The 14014-nt window shown below is 47.9% G+C and overlaps 3 protein-coding genes across 3 annotated transcripts; 2 read left to right on the top strand and 1 right to left on the bottom strand.

Annotated features, from left to right (window-relative positions):
- The first annotated feature begins 833 nt into the window (after positions 1-833).
- LOC123150935 (E3 ubiquitin-protein ligase RGLG4) lies at positions 834-3435 on the top strand. The gene is made up of 9 exons (XM_044570733.1): positions 834-1407; positions 1508-1733; positions 1819-1932; positions 2100-2197; positions 2271-2350; positions 2423-2528; positions 2654-2902; positions 3022-3078; positions 3194-3435. Exons 1-9 carry the CDS (start codon positions 1219-1221, stop codon positions 3278-3280), a joined length of 1206 nt encoding a protein of 401 aa, XP_044426668.1. The 5' UTR covers positions 834-1218; the 3' UTR covers positions 3281-3435.
- A 6507-nt stretch (positions 3436-9942) lies between these two features.
- Positions 9943-11071, top strand: LOC123147443 (major pollen allergen Ole e 10). The gene is made up of 4 exons (XM_044566692.1): positions 9943-10186; positions 10355-10386; positions 10482-10731; positions 10825-11071. Exons 1-4 carry the CDS (start codon positions 10111-10113, stop codon positions 10848-10850), a joined length of 384 nt encoding a protein of 127 aa, XP_044422627.1. The 5' UTR covers positions 9943-10110; the 3' UTR covers positions 10851-11071.
- LOC123147442 (mediator of RNA polymerase II transcription subunit 21) lies at positions 11072-13752 on the bottom strand. Its single transcript, XM_044566691.1, has 5 exons — positions 13345-13752; positions 12431-12502; positions 11679-11730; positions 11510-11599; positions 11072-11360 (listed from the first exon to the last, which is right to left on the bottom strand). Exons 1-4 carry the CDS (start codon positions 13651-13653, stop codon positions 11523-11525), a joined length of 510 nt encoding a protein of 169 aa, XP_044422626.1. The 5' UTR covers positions 13654-13752; the 3' UTR covers positions 11072-11360; positions 11510-11522.
- Between the last annotated feature and the right edge of the window lie 262 nt (positions 13753-14014).

Genomic DNA, 14014 nt, shown 5'->3' with positions numbered 1-14014 from the left:
CGGAGAGCTGGCCGGCATGTCGGCCTTTATCCGGTTGGCATGGCGGCTCTGCCAAGCAGCCGCAAGGGCGGCTACCTTGTGCTTCTGCTCCATCGAGAGACTCTCCCACAACGCGTTTCCGATCGCTGTCATGGCGGATGTGGTGCACGGGATAACGATGTGGATCGGATGGGTTGTGGTGTGGTGTGCGCCGGGTGTGATCACCTTTAAATAGTGGATGCTGGTGAGGCCAAGCGTTCGGGTGCGTCAATGCCCTAACTATAATGACGATGAGTTTTGAACAAGCGCATTCAACATAGACGTGGCGCGGGCTGACACCCTCGGCCGGGGAGCCGCTTCAGTACCGGTGCCAGTGAGAGGTCATGTCCGCCGGCGTCAACGCGGAGCACTTGCTCTAGAGCGGTATGATTGCGGGCAGCTGGCTTCGGGGGAGAAAAGGCAGGCAAGGGAGCGTCGGACGCTCGCGTGGCAACGGTCCAGACCCCTGGCTTGCTTTTGATTTACGAGAAAATGGACGTCCGGACCGCTAAGTGGACCGATACAGGACCACATTGCATGGCAAAATACGTACGGACCGCGCGCCCGGTCGGTTGCGAGTAGTTTGAGAGTTCATGTTGGAGATGCCCTGACTATAATAGATTTTCATTTTCCTTGAGGTTGCAAGAAAGAAAGCAAGAAAATCCGACTAGCGCTTCAGCGACACATAACGGACATGGTATAAACCCATCCTTAGAATGACGATGAGCTTGTCTGCACTATTTTCGGACCACAAAGATTCGCGCCGTCTACCAGGTTGTCTTCCTTCCTGACTAGACATCGCAGAAAGAAACACGCTGACACGCAGGAATCCGCTACTTTAGCACTCACTCACTCGCAAAGCATAGCAGCGAATTACCGGAAAGAAACCGAACATTTAGCGACAAGTTCCTTAAAGATCACGGCCGTTTCTGTGACACGGAATAAAGAGCGGAAATTCGATGGACGAAGGTCTCAAGAAGCTTCGCTGCAAAATCCTTGCCTTGCTTGACGCATCATCGTCCATGATACAACAACCTTGGTCCAGTTCCATGGTCGTGCCTTGCTTCTCCGTGTGATCTTTGCTGCGACTTCCGAGAAAGAACGAGAGGAGGAGGAGGAGGAGGAGGAGGCCGTGTCCTCCTCGCATGGTATTTCTAGCGGCCGTCCCCTGCCGTCGATCGCGATCGCTTCCGAGAAAGAATGGGCGGGGTGTTGAGCGCGCTGTTGGGCGGCCACCGGCGGAGAGCGGCCGAGGCGAGGAGGATGACGATGTCGAGGAGCGGTGAGCCGTCGGGACACGGCCGTGGCGGAGGCGGCGAGCAGCGGCGGAGGGCGATGCTGTCCAAGAAGTACTCGTACATACCGGACACCTTCACCTCCCTCGACCAGGTGATTGATGATGATGGGTCATCTTCATCTCACGCGATTGCTCCTCGCTTCATCTCCTTCCTGCCTGCGTGACTCGTTGGGTTAACTTTTGATTTCTCAGGTGGCTTCGGCGCTGCGAGATCAGGGCCTCGAGTCGTCCAACCTCATCCTCGGGGTGGACTTCACCAAGAGCAACGAATGGACGGGGAAGCGGTCGTTCAACGGGCAGAGCCTGCACAAGCTGGGCGACGCGCCCAACCCTTACGAGGCGGCCATCAGCATCATCGGCAAGACGCTCGCCCCCTTCGACGAGGACAACCTCATCCCCTGCTTCGGCTTCGGCGACGGTGAGCCCCCGTTTTTACTCCTTGCACCCAACGACGACAAGGACGAGTCCGTTCCATTTACAACTTGTGCTCTTCTTGTTTGCAGCGACCACGCACGACTACAACGTCTTCAGCTTCCACCCCGACAACTCGCCGTGCCACGGCTTCGAGGAGGTCCTGGCATGCTACCGGAACGTCGTGCCGCACCTCAGGCTATCAGGTGACCTCCGACGACCAAACCCCATCAACCCGTCCCGAGCTCCGGAAATCTTCCTTCGTTGGTCATTCTATAAAGTGGGGCAGGGGGGCAATCCCCTTTCGTTCAAAAAAAAAATTCTTCCTTCGTTGGCACCGGTGAATGAACGATGCGCGATTGTCTGTGCTCAGGGCCGACGTCCTTCGCACCGATCGTGGAAGCCGCCGTCGACATCGTGGACAGGACCGGAGGCCAGTACCATGTCCTCGTCATCGTCGCCGACGGCCAGGTCCCTCACCTGAATCAAAAAGCCTATGCTATGCAGCTTGATTCGTCTTAACAACCTCATCACGGCGTTCCAGGTCACTAGGAGTGTTGATACAAGTGAGGGCGATCTAAGCCCGCAGGAGCGAAGAACCGTCGACTCCATTGTCATGGCCAGGTGATCATCGACAGTTTGGCGCGCACGCTTGCCAGGTTCACGAATTGAGGATAATAAAGTTTGACTCTGCAGTTCGTATCCCTTGTCCATCGTGCTGGTCGGGGTCGGGGATGGCCCATGGGAGGACATGCAGAAGTTCGACGACAAGCTCCCCGCGCGCGCCTTCGACAACTTCCAGGTCATCACTCAAATTCGAAAACAGAGACCGAGGGAGTTGTAGCCCTCTTCGTTGATCCAATCTCCCAAGACGAATTGCAATGCAGCTTTACTCACACGTTATTATGTAACAACAATTGTGCGCAGTTTGTCAACTTCACGTCCATCATGTCGAGGAACGCGACGCTGCAGCAGAAGGAGTCGGCGTTCGCGCTGGCGGCGCTCATGGAGGTGCCCATCCAGTACAAGGCCACCATGGAGCTCGGCATCCTAGGCCGGTCCACGGGGAAGGCCAAGAGGGTCGTCCCGGCCCCGCCCCCGCTGCCGGCGTCGTCGTCGTTGAGGCGGGAAGCTAGCAGCGCGAACGCCGCCGCGGCGGAGCCAAGAGAGGATCAGGTTCAGCCAACTGCCCGGAATTACCAAGTCTTGTTTGTCTTGTGATGATCATGCATGGAGGATCGATCATTCGCGCCACCTTCTTGAACAAACTGACTGATAAATCAATGTCCATGCAGGTGTGCCCAATCTGCTTGACCAATGCCAAAGATCTAGCGTTTGGCTGCGGCCACATGGTAAGACATTGGAATTCATTTATCTAAGCAAATGTTGAGATGCATTTTCTTTCTATCAAACATGGAAATGTACGTATTTTTACACATTTTTTATTGTTTTGTGTGCGAACGACAGTGTTGCAGGGAGTGTGGGGAGAACCTCGACAGATGCCCGATATGCCGAGAGACAATACGCTCCAAGCTGAGGCTGTACACGGGATGATTAATTCAAACCAAACTATGTCATTGTATTTGTTTCAGTTTCAAACGCGAAGCATTTCGCAGATAAAATGCAGCGTCTGAATTATTCTGATTGCATGGTTCTACGCTTGTTTTTCTGTAAATAAGTGTAAGGTATTGAGGGGGTATTTGTTTGCAGAGACTTTTTTGTGTAGGGACTAGAAAAAGTCCCTCTTAAAGACTTTTTTACCAAACGGGAGGGATTTTTTAGGGACTAAACTAGGCATTTGGGACTAAATGAAGAAGACTCTCAAGGAGAGTCTTTTGGGACTTTTTCAACAATACCCCTCCATGCACTCATTGGCCCGCCATCCTGTGGTGTTATTTGATTGTTATTTTTCTATATACTAGGGGTAACATGGTCATTTAATAACCTCTAGAAAGGGACTAGGGACTTTTTAGTCTCTGAAAACAAACAGGGAAGGACTTTTTAGGGATTAGAGATTTTTTAGTTGGAATTTAAAAGAAGTCCTAAAACTAGAGAACCAAACACCACCTGAAGCTCCATATCATCATGCGCGTAAGAATTTCTCTTCTCTAGCTTATCATGGACACTACACAAAGCTAAGGAAATAGTACTAAATGAGATCCATCTATCTGAACCTCACACACACTCGTCGACGTAAAAATTATATAAGAACAGGTCTTACGGGATAGCAGGTGAGACCCACCCTGATGGATGACACGTTTGTGAATGCCACATGTCATCCATCAGGGTGGGTCTCACATGCGGGTAGGTGAGAAAGTGAGGGAGAGAAAGAGGGGGCTTAATTTGTACTCCTACAAAAGAAGACATGCACCCGGTATTAAATTAGCAAGGCCTAAACAGCCGAAGTGATACAATATATTGGGAAGAACAATTCAAAAATACCGCCGACAAGAACAAGGACAACAAATAATGAAAGAACCGCAACTAAAAACACCAAAGTCTATAACCACCAAGAATTTGTTGGCATAAGTTCAAGCGAATTTAGTGCCTAGGCGGAAGTAGGTAAATACTAGAGGAAGTGGCCTTCACCTTCTTCGAAAAAAGGACATGACTTTTTCATAATGCCATCCCTTTATTGTCCAAGGTGACTCCCCACCAGTGGCGGCGCCAGGGGTCTTCTCAGGACTTCCATGCAATACTAAAAAATTGTTGATCCATTTGTATGCTGCTACTAGTTTGTTGTATATTTGTTGTCATATTTGTTGGAAATATTAGCACTTTTCCGATTAGATTTATCCACGAGTAAACAGTAAGCATGGCATAAAAGGTATGCATCTCATAGCAATACCTAAGCATGCTAGCATGTATAGAACATAGAATCAAACCTTCTATGAGCAGCACATATACGGCTAGCATAAGTACGAGTAAACGAGGGATGAACAGATCATACCATCTGGTTGGCCAGGCCAACGCGGCGGCTGCAGCAGCAGCCTCGGCGTCGTCCGTGGCTTCTTCTTAGCGGCGGCGGCGTCGGCCATGGTGTCGATGCAGAAGAAGTAGTGGAAGCAGAGGCGAACGGAGTTGGGGACGGATCGGGAGCAGTCGCGTCTGAGACGCTCCCCAAAAACCTTATTGCCGTTCTCCCGGGCAGGATCTCGAACGACAGGGTTCCGGAGGCACCTGCTCTCCCGACCGGCCGTGCACGCGGTCGTCAGGATGGGATCGCCGGAGGCAGCACAGAGCGAGGAACAGTAGATGACGGCTAGGTCACGCGAGAGGGGTTCACTCACTAGGTTACTTCACTGGCAAGAGCCTTCTTATATAGTCCGTAAGGGAGAAAGTCGTGGGCCTTGCCGAGGCCCACGACCGAGTCGACCCACTCCCGGCAAGGGAGTCAACGAATCCTGGCAACGCGGGTCCCGGCAAGGGAGTCGACGAATCCCGACAACGCAAGTCAGCCCACAGTCCAACGTCTTGGACAGTGGCCCACATGCTGAGCGGCAGAAATAAGCTTCGGGTCGGCTCATACCCGCGACGCGCGTGGCGAGGCGGGCGGCGGAGGAGGAGAAGCGCGCGTGTACCACTTCTCTTCCCAAGCTCCCAAAGCAAGCGGTAGAGTAGCCCTTATAAAGGGGTCCCAACTCTCCTCAACTAGCAAGGTGGGACTAAACTTCCCATCACCTGCCATCTTATACATAGGCCTCAAGATTAACCAGGTACTAGTGTCTTATATGGGCCTAAGCTCATCCATAATCCAATAATATTGCTATAAAAATGCACAAATGAAGAAATTTTTGGCTCCGCCACTGCTCCCCACCCGCTTGCCTTGGTCCAAATAGAATCGACTTATCAAACGACAGGACACTCACACTATAGCTCAAATGGCAACTGAGGAAAATGGACCGCCAAGAAAAAAAATAGGACTCTCAGCATGACCATCACCGTAAGCACACCAAAAGCAATTCATGGTTGTCCACAAACCACACCCACGATGACTAGCTGAGAGCGATCGAAGGTCTGGTGACGACCCCTCCAAGAAGAGGGAATGATGCTAAAGTGTTGTTGTCGCTTCACCCGGTAATCTTTCTCGTACCACAAAGCAAAAGTTTAATCATCCAACACGCCGCTTACTAATTCGAACCCAATTCACGCGACGCGAGTAGTCAATGAGCTTGCACATTGTCGTTCTCTTTTCTCATGCTATAAGAACTAGTTAGGTGCCCGTGCGTTGCCACGGGGAACAAACTGAGACTTTAAGAACAAATTTTGACATCAGGATAGTGATCAAAACATCATATAATTTGCTGACATAGAGATATTGAACAAAACATCATCTAATTCGCAATGTGTACGCCACACACGGCTCATGAATGTGTTGTGATAGGTATCATCTTATATACCTAAAAATTAAACAAAATCGAGTCGACTCATACTCAAAATTCAGGGTAACATATTTATCGTCACGATTCATTCTAAAACATGGGTATCATTAGTTATGTTCATGACCACATAACTAATATTTCCACTTATGAAGATAAATAATTGCGCAACTCCATTAAAATGCTCACACTCACGATACCCTCAGGCCGAGAATCCTACTGTGATAAATAATGGACATGACCCAGAAGATAAATAAACTTGAAAAAATTCACCAGTGACCCTGGAAGGGGTTGTGTTGTCAGGGTTGTGCTCTTCGCCCCGCTATGAGAGAATGCAACACCTTTGCCTCAGAGAATGGCAACACCTTCGCCTCAAGCTGAACCTAAAATGCAGCACCAGACCGGAATTTATGATGTAATATAAATTGTGTTACTTCCATCCTAAACGGCTGCCAACTAACATGATCAACACTGCAGCTCACAACTTGTGGAAAAATTAATCGAAATACAACAAGCTAGGTTCAGGTATAGAAACCTGCAGACTAACCTGATCATTTGCGTTTTCCCGATTGAGAGATGCATGTATTACCACCACTTGTGGCAATGAAGCAATGGCTCTAATTGTAACCACAAGTAAAAGGAAGAAATTTTTATACATAACTCTCAGTTCGAATTCTCGTACCACAAGTGTATTTTGTTCCCATTTTCTGAAAATCTACAATTTTTGGTACATATATGAGTACACGGTACAGTCCTTGGCTTGAAATTATTAGGTCAGTTTGGTAAGATACACCCAAAAAGAGTTTCTACTGAATTGTGTGATCAAAAGAGGGAAATGAGGGGCAACATAAAATGGATGGCGGAATGAAGATTATTCGGTACATGTGAACAAAGAGTCAAGGTCGAGCCAGACAACTTGTAAATTTGTATATGAACAATTACAATCATAAGAAAAGAAAAATAGTACCTCCTTTTGCTGAAGTCCTTTTTCCAGCTCCATATCCAGTTTTTCATGTATGGATGAGTGTTCTCTTTCCTCTTCTCCTTAGTCAACTTCATCTAAAAAAGAAGAGTGCTTATTAGAGAAAGTGTCACGAACACATGATATTGTTTGAGTAACTTACTTGACACTTTGAGTGTTCCTACTTCACAACCTGAACCTAGTTCGTCTATAAGCATGCCCTTATCCAGTGCAAGTTGATCACGCAAACAATTTCTGCAGGCAGCAGAGAACTTCTGCAGTTTTAGTTCAGCTTCCAACTGTTGAATCTTCCATAAATATATATAGGTCTTAATAAGGTCCGCATTCTGCTCAGAAAAAAATATAACAGTTCAAGTAGGGTGGCATGACAATGTGCATACAAAACCATGCATCTACTAATTGTTGGGTTGTAACCTTCCTTAGGCAAAACTTGTACAGGGAGAACTCAATCTGCTACTGAAGATTGCTCACATCTCGCAGAGTCAGCAAACTCAGGTCCTCACCCACGTACTGCTTCATGATGATCTTAATCCCATTGCTCTCATTCTTCATCTTTCACATCTCATTGATAATTTTCTTCGTGGAAAAGAAAAGGAAGATTATTAGGAAAAGGCCAACAAAGTTATTAGGTTTAAACTAAATTGGTGCACCTGCTGGACGTCCATCTCATCAAAGCAAATGATGCAGGCTTTCATATATCTGTCAAAGATGCTTGCAATCCTGCGAGGCGGATAGAATTAAAACCGGGGAGGATGAAGAGAAGATGTGTACGTGCCTTATATCTGTACATCGCATCAACCACGAAAATTAACTCTGATTCTCTGAATACCGAATCTTGAAATCAAACCATCCCAGCCCAGTGAACGAAAGAAGCGATCAGTAGTAACGGCGATCACCGAAGCAGCGCCGCCGGTCATTATTGCAGAGGGCGTAGAGGTGCGCGAGAGTGGCGGCGTTGGCCTGGACTGCGGCCCTCCAGTTTCTCTTGGCGGTCGCCACCATGTCCAGGTTGGCACGCCTTGCCCCGGAAGCACGTCAAGGTCGGGGCCGTTGCTCCACGCCTGGCAGTCCGCCGTCGTGTCCGGGCCGCTCTGGACCCTCAGTACGCTCTGGACCCTCAGTACGCCGGTGGCTTGCAGCAGAGCAGGGCTCCGGTGGGCACCTGTGACCTTGGCGGACGCGAGGTCGAGTAACGGGTGGTGCTGGACAGCTCGAGGCTTGAACCAATATGTAAGCCTGGCCGACACAAGATGGCGGCGCGCCGACGACCTGAGCGGGCGCGAGCTCGAAGCACCCCACCTTCCCTTCCTCAAGAACATGCATGCGCGCCTCGTCGCAAACTGATGCGTCGTCGTCATCTCAGCGGCCGAGGTTCCTGGGTTGCATACGTGTGTGTGTCCCGCGCGTCCCTTCTCAAGGTGGGCCTAGCTTCCACGCAGCCGGCCACCACCGCAACGCGCGATCTGGATCGACCCGCCGCCGAAGCCGAGGCCCGAGGGTGCTGTCGTGTTGATGAGTCGGATGATTGAGATCTAGTAACCGACCCCGTCGAGACGGACGGAGCCACCAAGGCAGGTGAGCGAAATGTTTGGGTCTTGGGTGGAGGGACTCGTCGACCTCGATGAAGCGGCTGACGCCGTCGGCTAGTAGCATGAGGGACGGCGGTGGTGCATTTTCTGAGGAGCGATATGGGGATTGGGAGGAGCGAGGGGGTTGCAGGTTGCTGGACGTGGGATGTGTCCCTGTTCCGGGTCGTGGCTACTTTTTTTTTATCGTGGCTTTTTTTTTCTTTAATCGTTGGGGAGAGAGGGGTCGTAGGAGGGGAGCGAGGTGATCGTGGGTGGATCTCATGAGGTCGAACCATCACGATGATGACTGCAGATCCCCCTTTAATAGTAGAGATTAGTGTAAAAGACAACCTTATAAATTGGTGTCTCCTCTTTACTGTCAATGTGGGCTAAACTACATACACATCCCATATGCAAGTGAAATTTCTTTGAAATTTCAGTGGGCCAAGACCTGTTAGATGTAGCAAACATTGAGAAATGTGTCCATTGCTTGCAAAGTTTAATCAGAAAATGACATTCGTGGAAGACATGGCCGGAAAAAAAATGATGCTCCAAAAGGCTCGGAAATAACACGTTTGGAGCATCGATTTTGTTTTTTTTCTTTTTGCCACGTTTTCAATGAATATCATCCGATGCTGAAACTTTGGAAGATATCAAAACATTTGTTAATACTCCCTCCGTTATAGTATAAGTTTTGTTAGAGATTTCAATAGAAACTACATACGGATGTATATAGACATATTTTAGAGTGTAGATTCACTCATTTTGCTCTGCATGTAGTCCGTATTGAAATTTTTAAAAAAAATGCTTATATTTAGAAACGGAGGGAGTATTTGCTAAAAAAAATCAGATTTTTTTTTTACATTTTTACAGTCAAGCTCACATGAGCTCGAGCTCGGTTTTACCGAATCCTAACTATGGCAGTCTTGTTGGAAGTGTAGCATATACCTGATGATAGGTAGAAGCAAGCCTGCTAGCGGTATATTGATACTTAGAACCGAGTTTACCTCGCGTGTCGTGTCGTGTCGTAGAGATACCACGCGCACAAAGCATGACAGTGCTTGTGTCGTTTTTATTTTCGCGTCATTTCCTGGTCACTTGTCTCGTAAAACCATGGTCATAACTGACCCGTCCCCGATCCGGCTTGCCTGCTCCTTCTTCATGCTCAGAAGAAACGGAGGCGTTTTGGCGAGATATAAATGCGGCAACCCCGCAATGAATGCTGGGCATAAATTGGATTTGCTATTTCCTTCTTTTTGCGGTGAACCGCTTCTGCAGCACACCCTTTCTGCTTCGGCTTCCCCCCTCTTCTTCTTCGTCTGCATATATACACGCACACACCGCCACGCCGCGAGCATGAACTGAAACGGCGGCACACACCTTCTCCTCTGCATCCTCACATATAACATAGAGAAAACAGTTTCTTGCGTCCTCTCTCTTGGTCACAAGAAAGAGATGGGTTCGGGTTCAACCACCGTCAGGCTCATGGCCTTCGCCTCCGCTCTCGTGCTGCTGACGCACTGCACTCACGGTACCATCACTCCTCAATCTCATCTGCATCCTCAACTTGCTCGAGATTCTCCGAATTCCGTGGCAAAATCTCTCTGCAGATGTACTACTTTACTGCTTGGTCTCTGATCTATTTATACTGTAGTTTCTAACATCGATCGATTGTTCTCTCTGTGGCGAATTCTTTCAGCGGCAGCGGCACCAAGCTTTCAGCAGAAACAGGTGAGAGTCATTCTCCTGACAGACAGCTTATCTTCATCTTGCTCCAGGTGCCATGTTCTTCAGCTCTTGATTTACTCATAGTTTTGCTGCTGCAGGCTGCGGCCAAGACGTGGTGCGTGGCCAAGCCATCGACGGGCGAGGCGGCGCTGAGGGCCAACCTGGAGTTCGCCTGCTCCGAGAGCGACTGTAGCGCGATCCAGGGCACGGGGGGCTGCTCCGCGCAGAACGGCGGCGTGCTGCTGTCGCGGGCCTCGGTGGCCATGAACGCCTACTACCAGGCCAGGGGGAGGAACACCTGGAACTGCTTCTTCAACGCCACCGGCATCATCAGCATCACCGACCCCAGTAAGCATCACACATCTCATCTCATGCCGCCGTTTCTCAAATCTCTCTCTTGTGCTCATCTGACCGCTTCTTTCTCACTTAACTTCATTGCAGGTCTAGGCACTTGCAAGTATGCCTGAGACCAGGGGGGGTCACTGAAGCCGAGAAAATAAGATGTTTCTAGGATATATGTGTCTGTCCCCTAGAAAGTTTAGTGTGTTTGTTTTCACCATCAGAACTGCCATTGTTCGAATCAGGCATAGCTTCAGTGTTTTGAGTGATCATGAGATGTCCATCCTATGCTCTTTCTTTGACAGTGAAATATCATTTCAGTTACCCTGGTGAACTTTTACCAGACCAATCCACGCAAAGGATTCTTTAAACTATTTCAGGGTATAGGTGTTACAACACTGAACTTTAATAACTCATCCAGCAAGTGCTCATGGAATATCAATGCACGCAAGTTAAAACAAGACAACATTACTGTCGACAAATCTAGCTTGGAAGCTGTAAGACATTAGGAACTACTCCCTCTGTAAACAAATATAAGACATTTTAGAGGCTTGCACAAGACATTTTAGAGACTTGTACAAGAAAGTAAACACCAGAATGCTGGAAATTCATGTCTCCACCAACACAGGTGCGGCTACCTGAAATGGCACAAATTTGAATGGGAGTTAACTCAAGGCCTACTTCACTATTTTAGGCTATGCAAAAACATCCCGTGCTGAAAACACAATAACCAATTGATGGTTGATAGTTTACTAATATACCGGGGAAGGATGCCATTCAAACTTACATGCATAATATTACTAATCTGGCTTCTTCAAATTTATACAGTTATCTGTAGCTTCATTAAACAACACTTCAACCCGTTCCAATTCCAGTTCTGTGGAAGGAACAATATATATACATTAGCTGTTAGTCAGCTATACCATGATAAGAAGTGCAAAATTCAAAAATGTTACCAGCAGCTTCAAGTTGTTTCTGAAGCTCCAATCCAACAACTTCGTTCTCTGCCTGCAAATTTCAAGTTTACATGATTTGATTGCAGGATAAAAACAAGGTAAATGTGGATCTTAGACGATGCACTGTTAAGCATTTGCCAAGACAACCCATAAAACAAGAATTCGCTGATGGGTAATCGGGTACTGAAAAATGGTGGCCATTTTCTGGAAAATATCAGGAGGAACTAATTTTGTCCTAAAAATAATTACCATGAAACGTTATAAACTTGTAACATCAAGCATCTGCTTTTCTTCGGTTTAACTTTAAGAACACAAACGTTCATTACTAGTCTTCAGAGATAAATCTTTCAGGAGGACAGGTCTAACATGAAATGCTACGCACAAGCAGAACAAACAGGAGAAAGCATAACATTTGCACAATAGTATAATATACTAAAACATGTTAAACTGCCAGTAGCAGATACAATGAGACCACATCCAAGTGAAAATAGCAGATGTATAGTTGCAAATTACATGTTGCCGTCTTGTAAGTACTTTTCCTATAAATGAGGTGCTGCTGCATCCTTCTATAGCTTTCTCTTATGTTATGTGTAACAGATGCTTTAGTTTTCAAGTTTTTCATAATAAAGGGTGTTAGTGCCCTTTGATTCAGAAATGCCTGCTGCATAATTCCTTGTGTAACTATTTTGGTAAGTTAGCCTATGTTCGCTGATCATATACTCTGATACTGACACCGTGAAGCTGAAACATACCTGAAGTTCTTGAATTCTTTTCAACTGATCCTCTTCAGATGACAGTGGTAATGCAGCAACAAGAGCATCAAACTGCATGGAAGGGACAATGTTTTTTTTTACTATTGTCAGAACAATACTGAAAGTAGTAACTAGAGGCACATTTCAGCACAAGTTTGGTCTCTTTCGAGATTAGCAAAATTGTGCTTCATGTTTGTGTACTACAGATGAAATATGGCATGACACTATCACATGATATAATCATAATCGCAGAAGGCGTGGAAGACAAAGAGAGTATAATTATCACGATTACAACCTAAGAGAGGAGAAGTATGCTGATCATAATGTCCATGTAAGACAAAACATGGGCACTTTCGCTATACTATGTGCTCTAGCTGTATGACACAAATGATAAAACAGACAAATTTCCACTCTACCAGCAACGGTCTTGTAAGCATTGCAGGTAAAACAGAAGAACAGTAAAAGAAACAGGAGCACGGATCATCTAACAGCTAGGTCAGCTAACCCAATATATCGATATCACGGACCTGACACAACATGCCCTGCTAGTACTCAGGAACTATACCCTCATTCTTTTATTAATCACAGCATATTCTGGGTCTAATAATGCCTTATTGTTTTATATTGACCGAATTTAGGATAATGGATTGCAACATGTTAGCTAGCAGCTTTGTCAAAAATTTGAGAGTGCAATTTAGGAGGGAAATCGGTTTAAATTCATTCACAGAAGAGAGGCGACATCTGTGTTTGGAATCAGGATGATGAATTAGTTGCTAATGCCTTGCAGGTTTTGAATCAGGGTCATATATAAGTGCTCGTTTTATCAAAATAAGTTGTAGGAACTGGGAATTCCTCGAGCAGGTGTCGAACAGAGAATAAAAGGGGGGAGATGCGAGAGGGCACGGGATGCGCACCTTCTTTGCGGCGAGGACGAGCGCGTGGCTCATGGCCTTGGGTTGCTCGGCGAGGTCGAGGGCCGGCTGGGGCGGCGCTTGCGGTGGCTGCGGCGGTACAGGTGCCGGCGGCGGCGCGCCGGGCGCGGGCGGGGCCTGGGGCTGGGGCTGGGAGGCGGGGCCGTCGGGGTTAGGGTTCGGGTTGAGCGGGTCGGGGTAGCTGTTGGAGAGGCGGACGGGCGGCGCGTCGCGCTGCAGCGTGCCGAAGGTGTTGACGGCCACCATGGCCATCTCGTTGAGCTGCTCCTGCAGCTGCGAGATGATGTCCATGCCTGATCCCTCTTCTTCCTCCGATCTTCTGCCTCGGAACCCCTGTTTCTTCCGGGACTCTGGAGGTCCGAGGTCGAACTAGCAACTCAGGTCTACACCGTTTATGTGGGCTGGGTGGGTTTCTTCTCCGTAATCACATTCCAGCCTCATGGCCCATCTGCCCGGTAATTTTTTCTCTTTTTTTTCATGGAACTTCTGAGCTTTATTCAAACAAAAGTGTTCGCTGGGCGGTCAGCCAATAGGCTGCTAACCAGGAAACTCGGAATCTCAGAGAGCCAACTCTTGGTTATAGATACATTACATGCACGCTGGGCACACAAGTGTGCTGGACCGTTTGCAGATCTACTAACATGCTGAAATA

This window comes from Triticum aestivum, chromosome 7A, assembly GCF_018294505.1.
Source record: "Triticum aestivum cultivar Chinese Spring chromosome 7A, IWGSC CS RefSeq v2.1, whole genome shotgun sequence".
Lineage (NCBI taxonomy): Eukaryota > Viridiplantae > Streptophyta > Magnoliopsida > Poales > Poaceae > Triticum > Triticum aestivum.
The sequence above is the reverse complement of the archived record's forward strand: the minus strand, read 5'-3'. Positions and strand labels throughout refer to the sequence as shown.

Bases quoted from the DNA above. Each gene is read 5' to 3' on its own strand.
- LOC123150935 (XM_044570733.1), top strand. From the start codon at position 1,219: ATGGGCGGGGTGTTGAGCGCGCTGTTGGGCGGCCACCGGCGGAGAGCG. The intron at 1,408-1,507 runs GTGATTGATGAT...TTGATTTCTCAG, and splicing joins CCTTCACCTCCCTCGACCAG to GTGGCTTCGGCGCTGCGAGA. The intron at 2,903-3,021 runs GTTCAGCCAACT...ATGTCCATGCAG, and splicing joins CGGAGCCAAGAGAGGATCAG to GTGTGCCCAATCTGCTTGAC.
- LOC123147443 (XM_044566692.1), top strand. From the start codon at position 10,111: ATGGGTTCGGGTTCAACCACCGTCAGGCTCATGGCCTTCGCCTCCGCT. The intron at 10,187-10,354 runs GTACCATCACTC...GAATTCTTTCAG, and splicing joins GCTGACGCACTGCACTCACG to CGGCAGCGGCACCAAGCTTT. The intron at 10,387-10,481 runs GTGAGAGTCATT...TTGCTGCTGCAG, and splicing joins CAAGCTTTCAGCAGAAACAG to GCTGCGGCCAAGACGTGGTG.
- LOC123147442 (XM_044566691.1), bottom strand. From the start codon at position 13,653: ATGGACATCATCTCGCAGCTGCAGGAGCAGCTCAACGAGATGGCCATG. The intron at 11,731-12,430 runs GTATGTTTCAGC...TGAAATTTGCAG, and splicing joins AAAGAATTCAAGAACTTCAG to GCAGAGAACGAAGTTGTTGG. The intron at 11,600-11,678 runs GTAACATTTTTG...TTCCTTCCACAG, and splicing joins GAAACAACTTGAAGCTGCTG to AACTGGAATTGGAACGGGTT.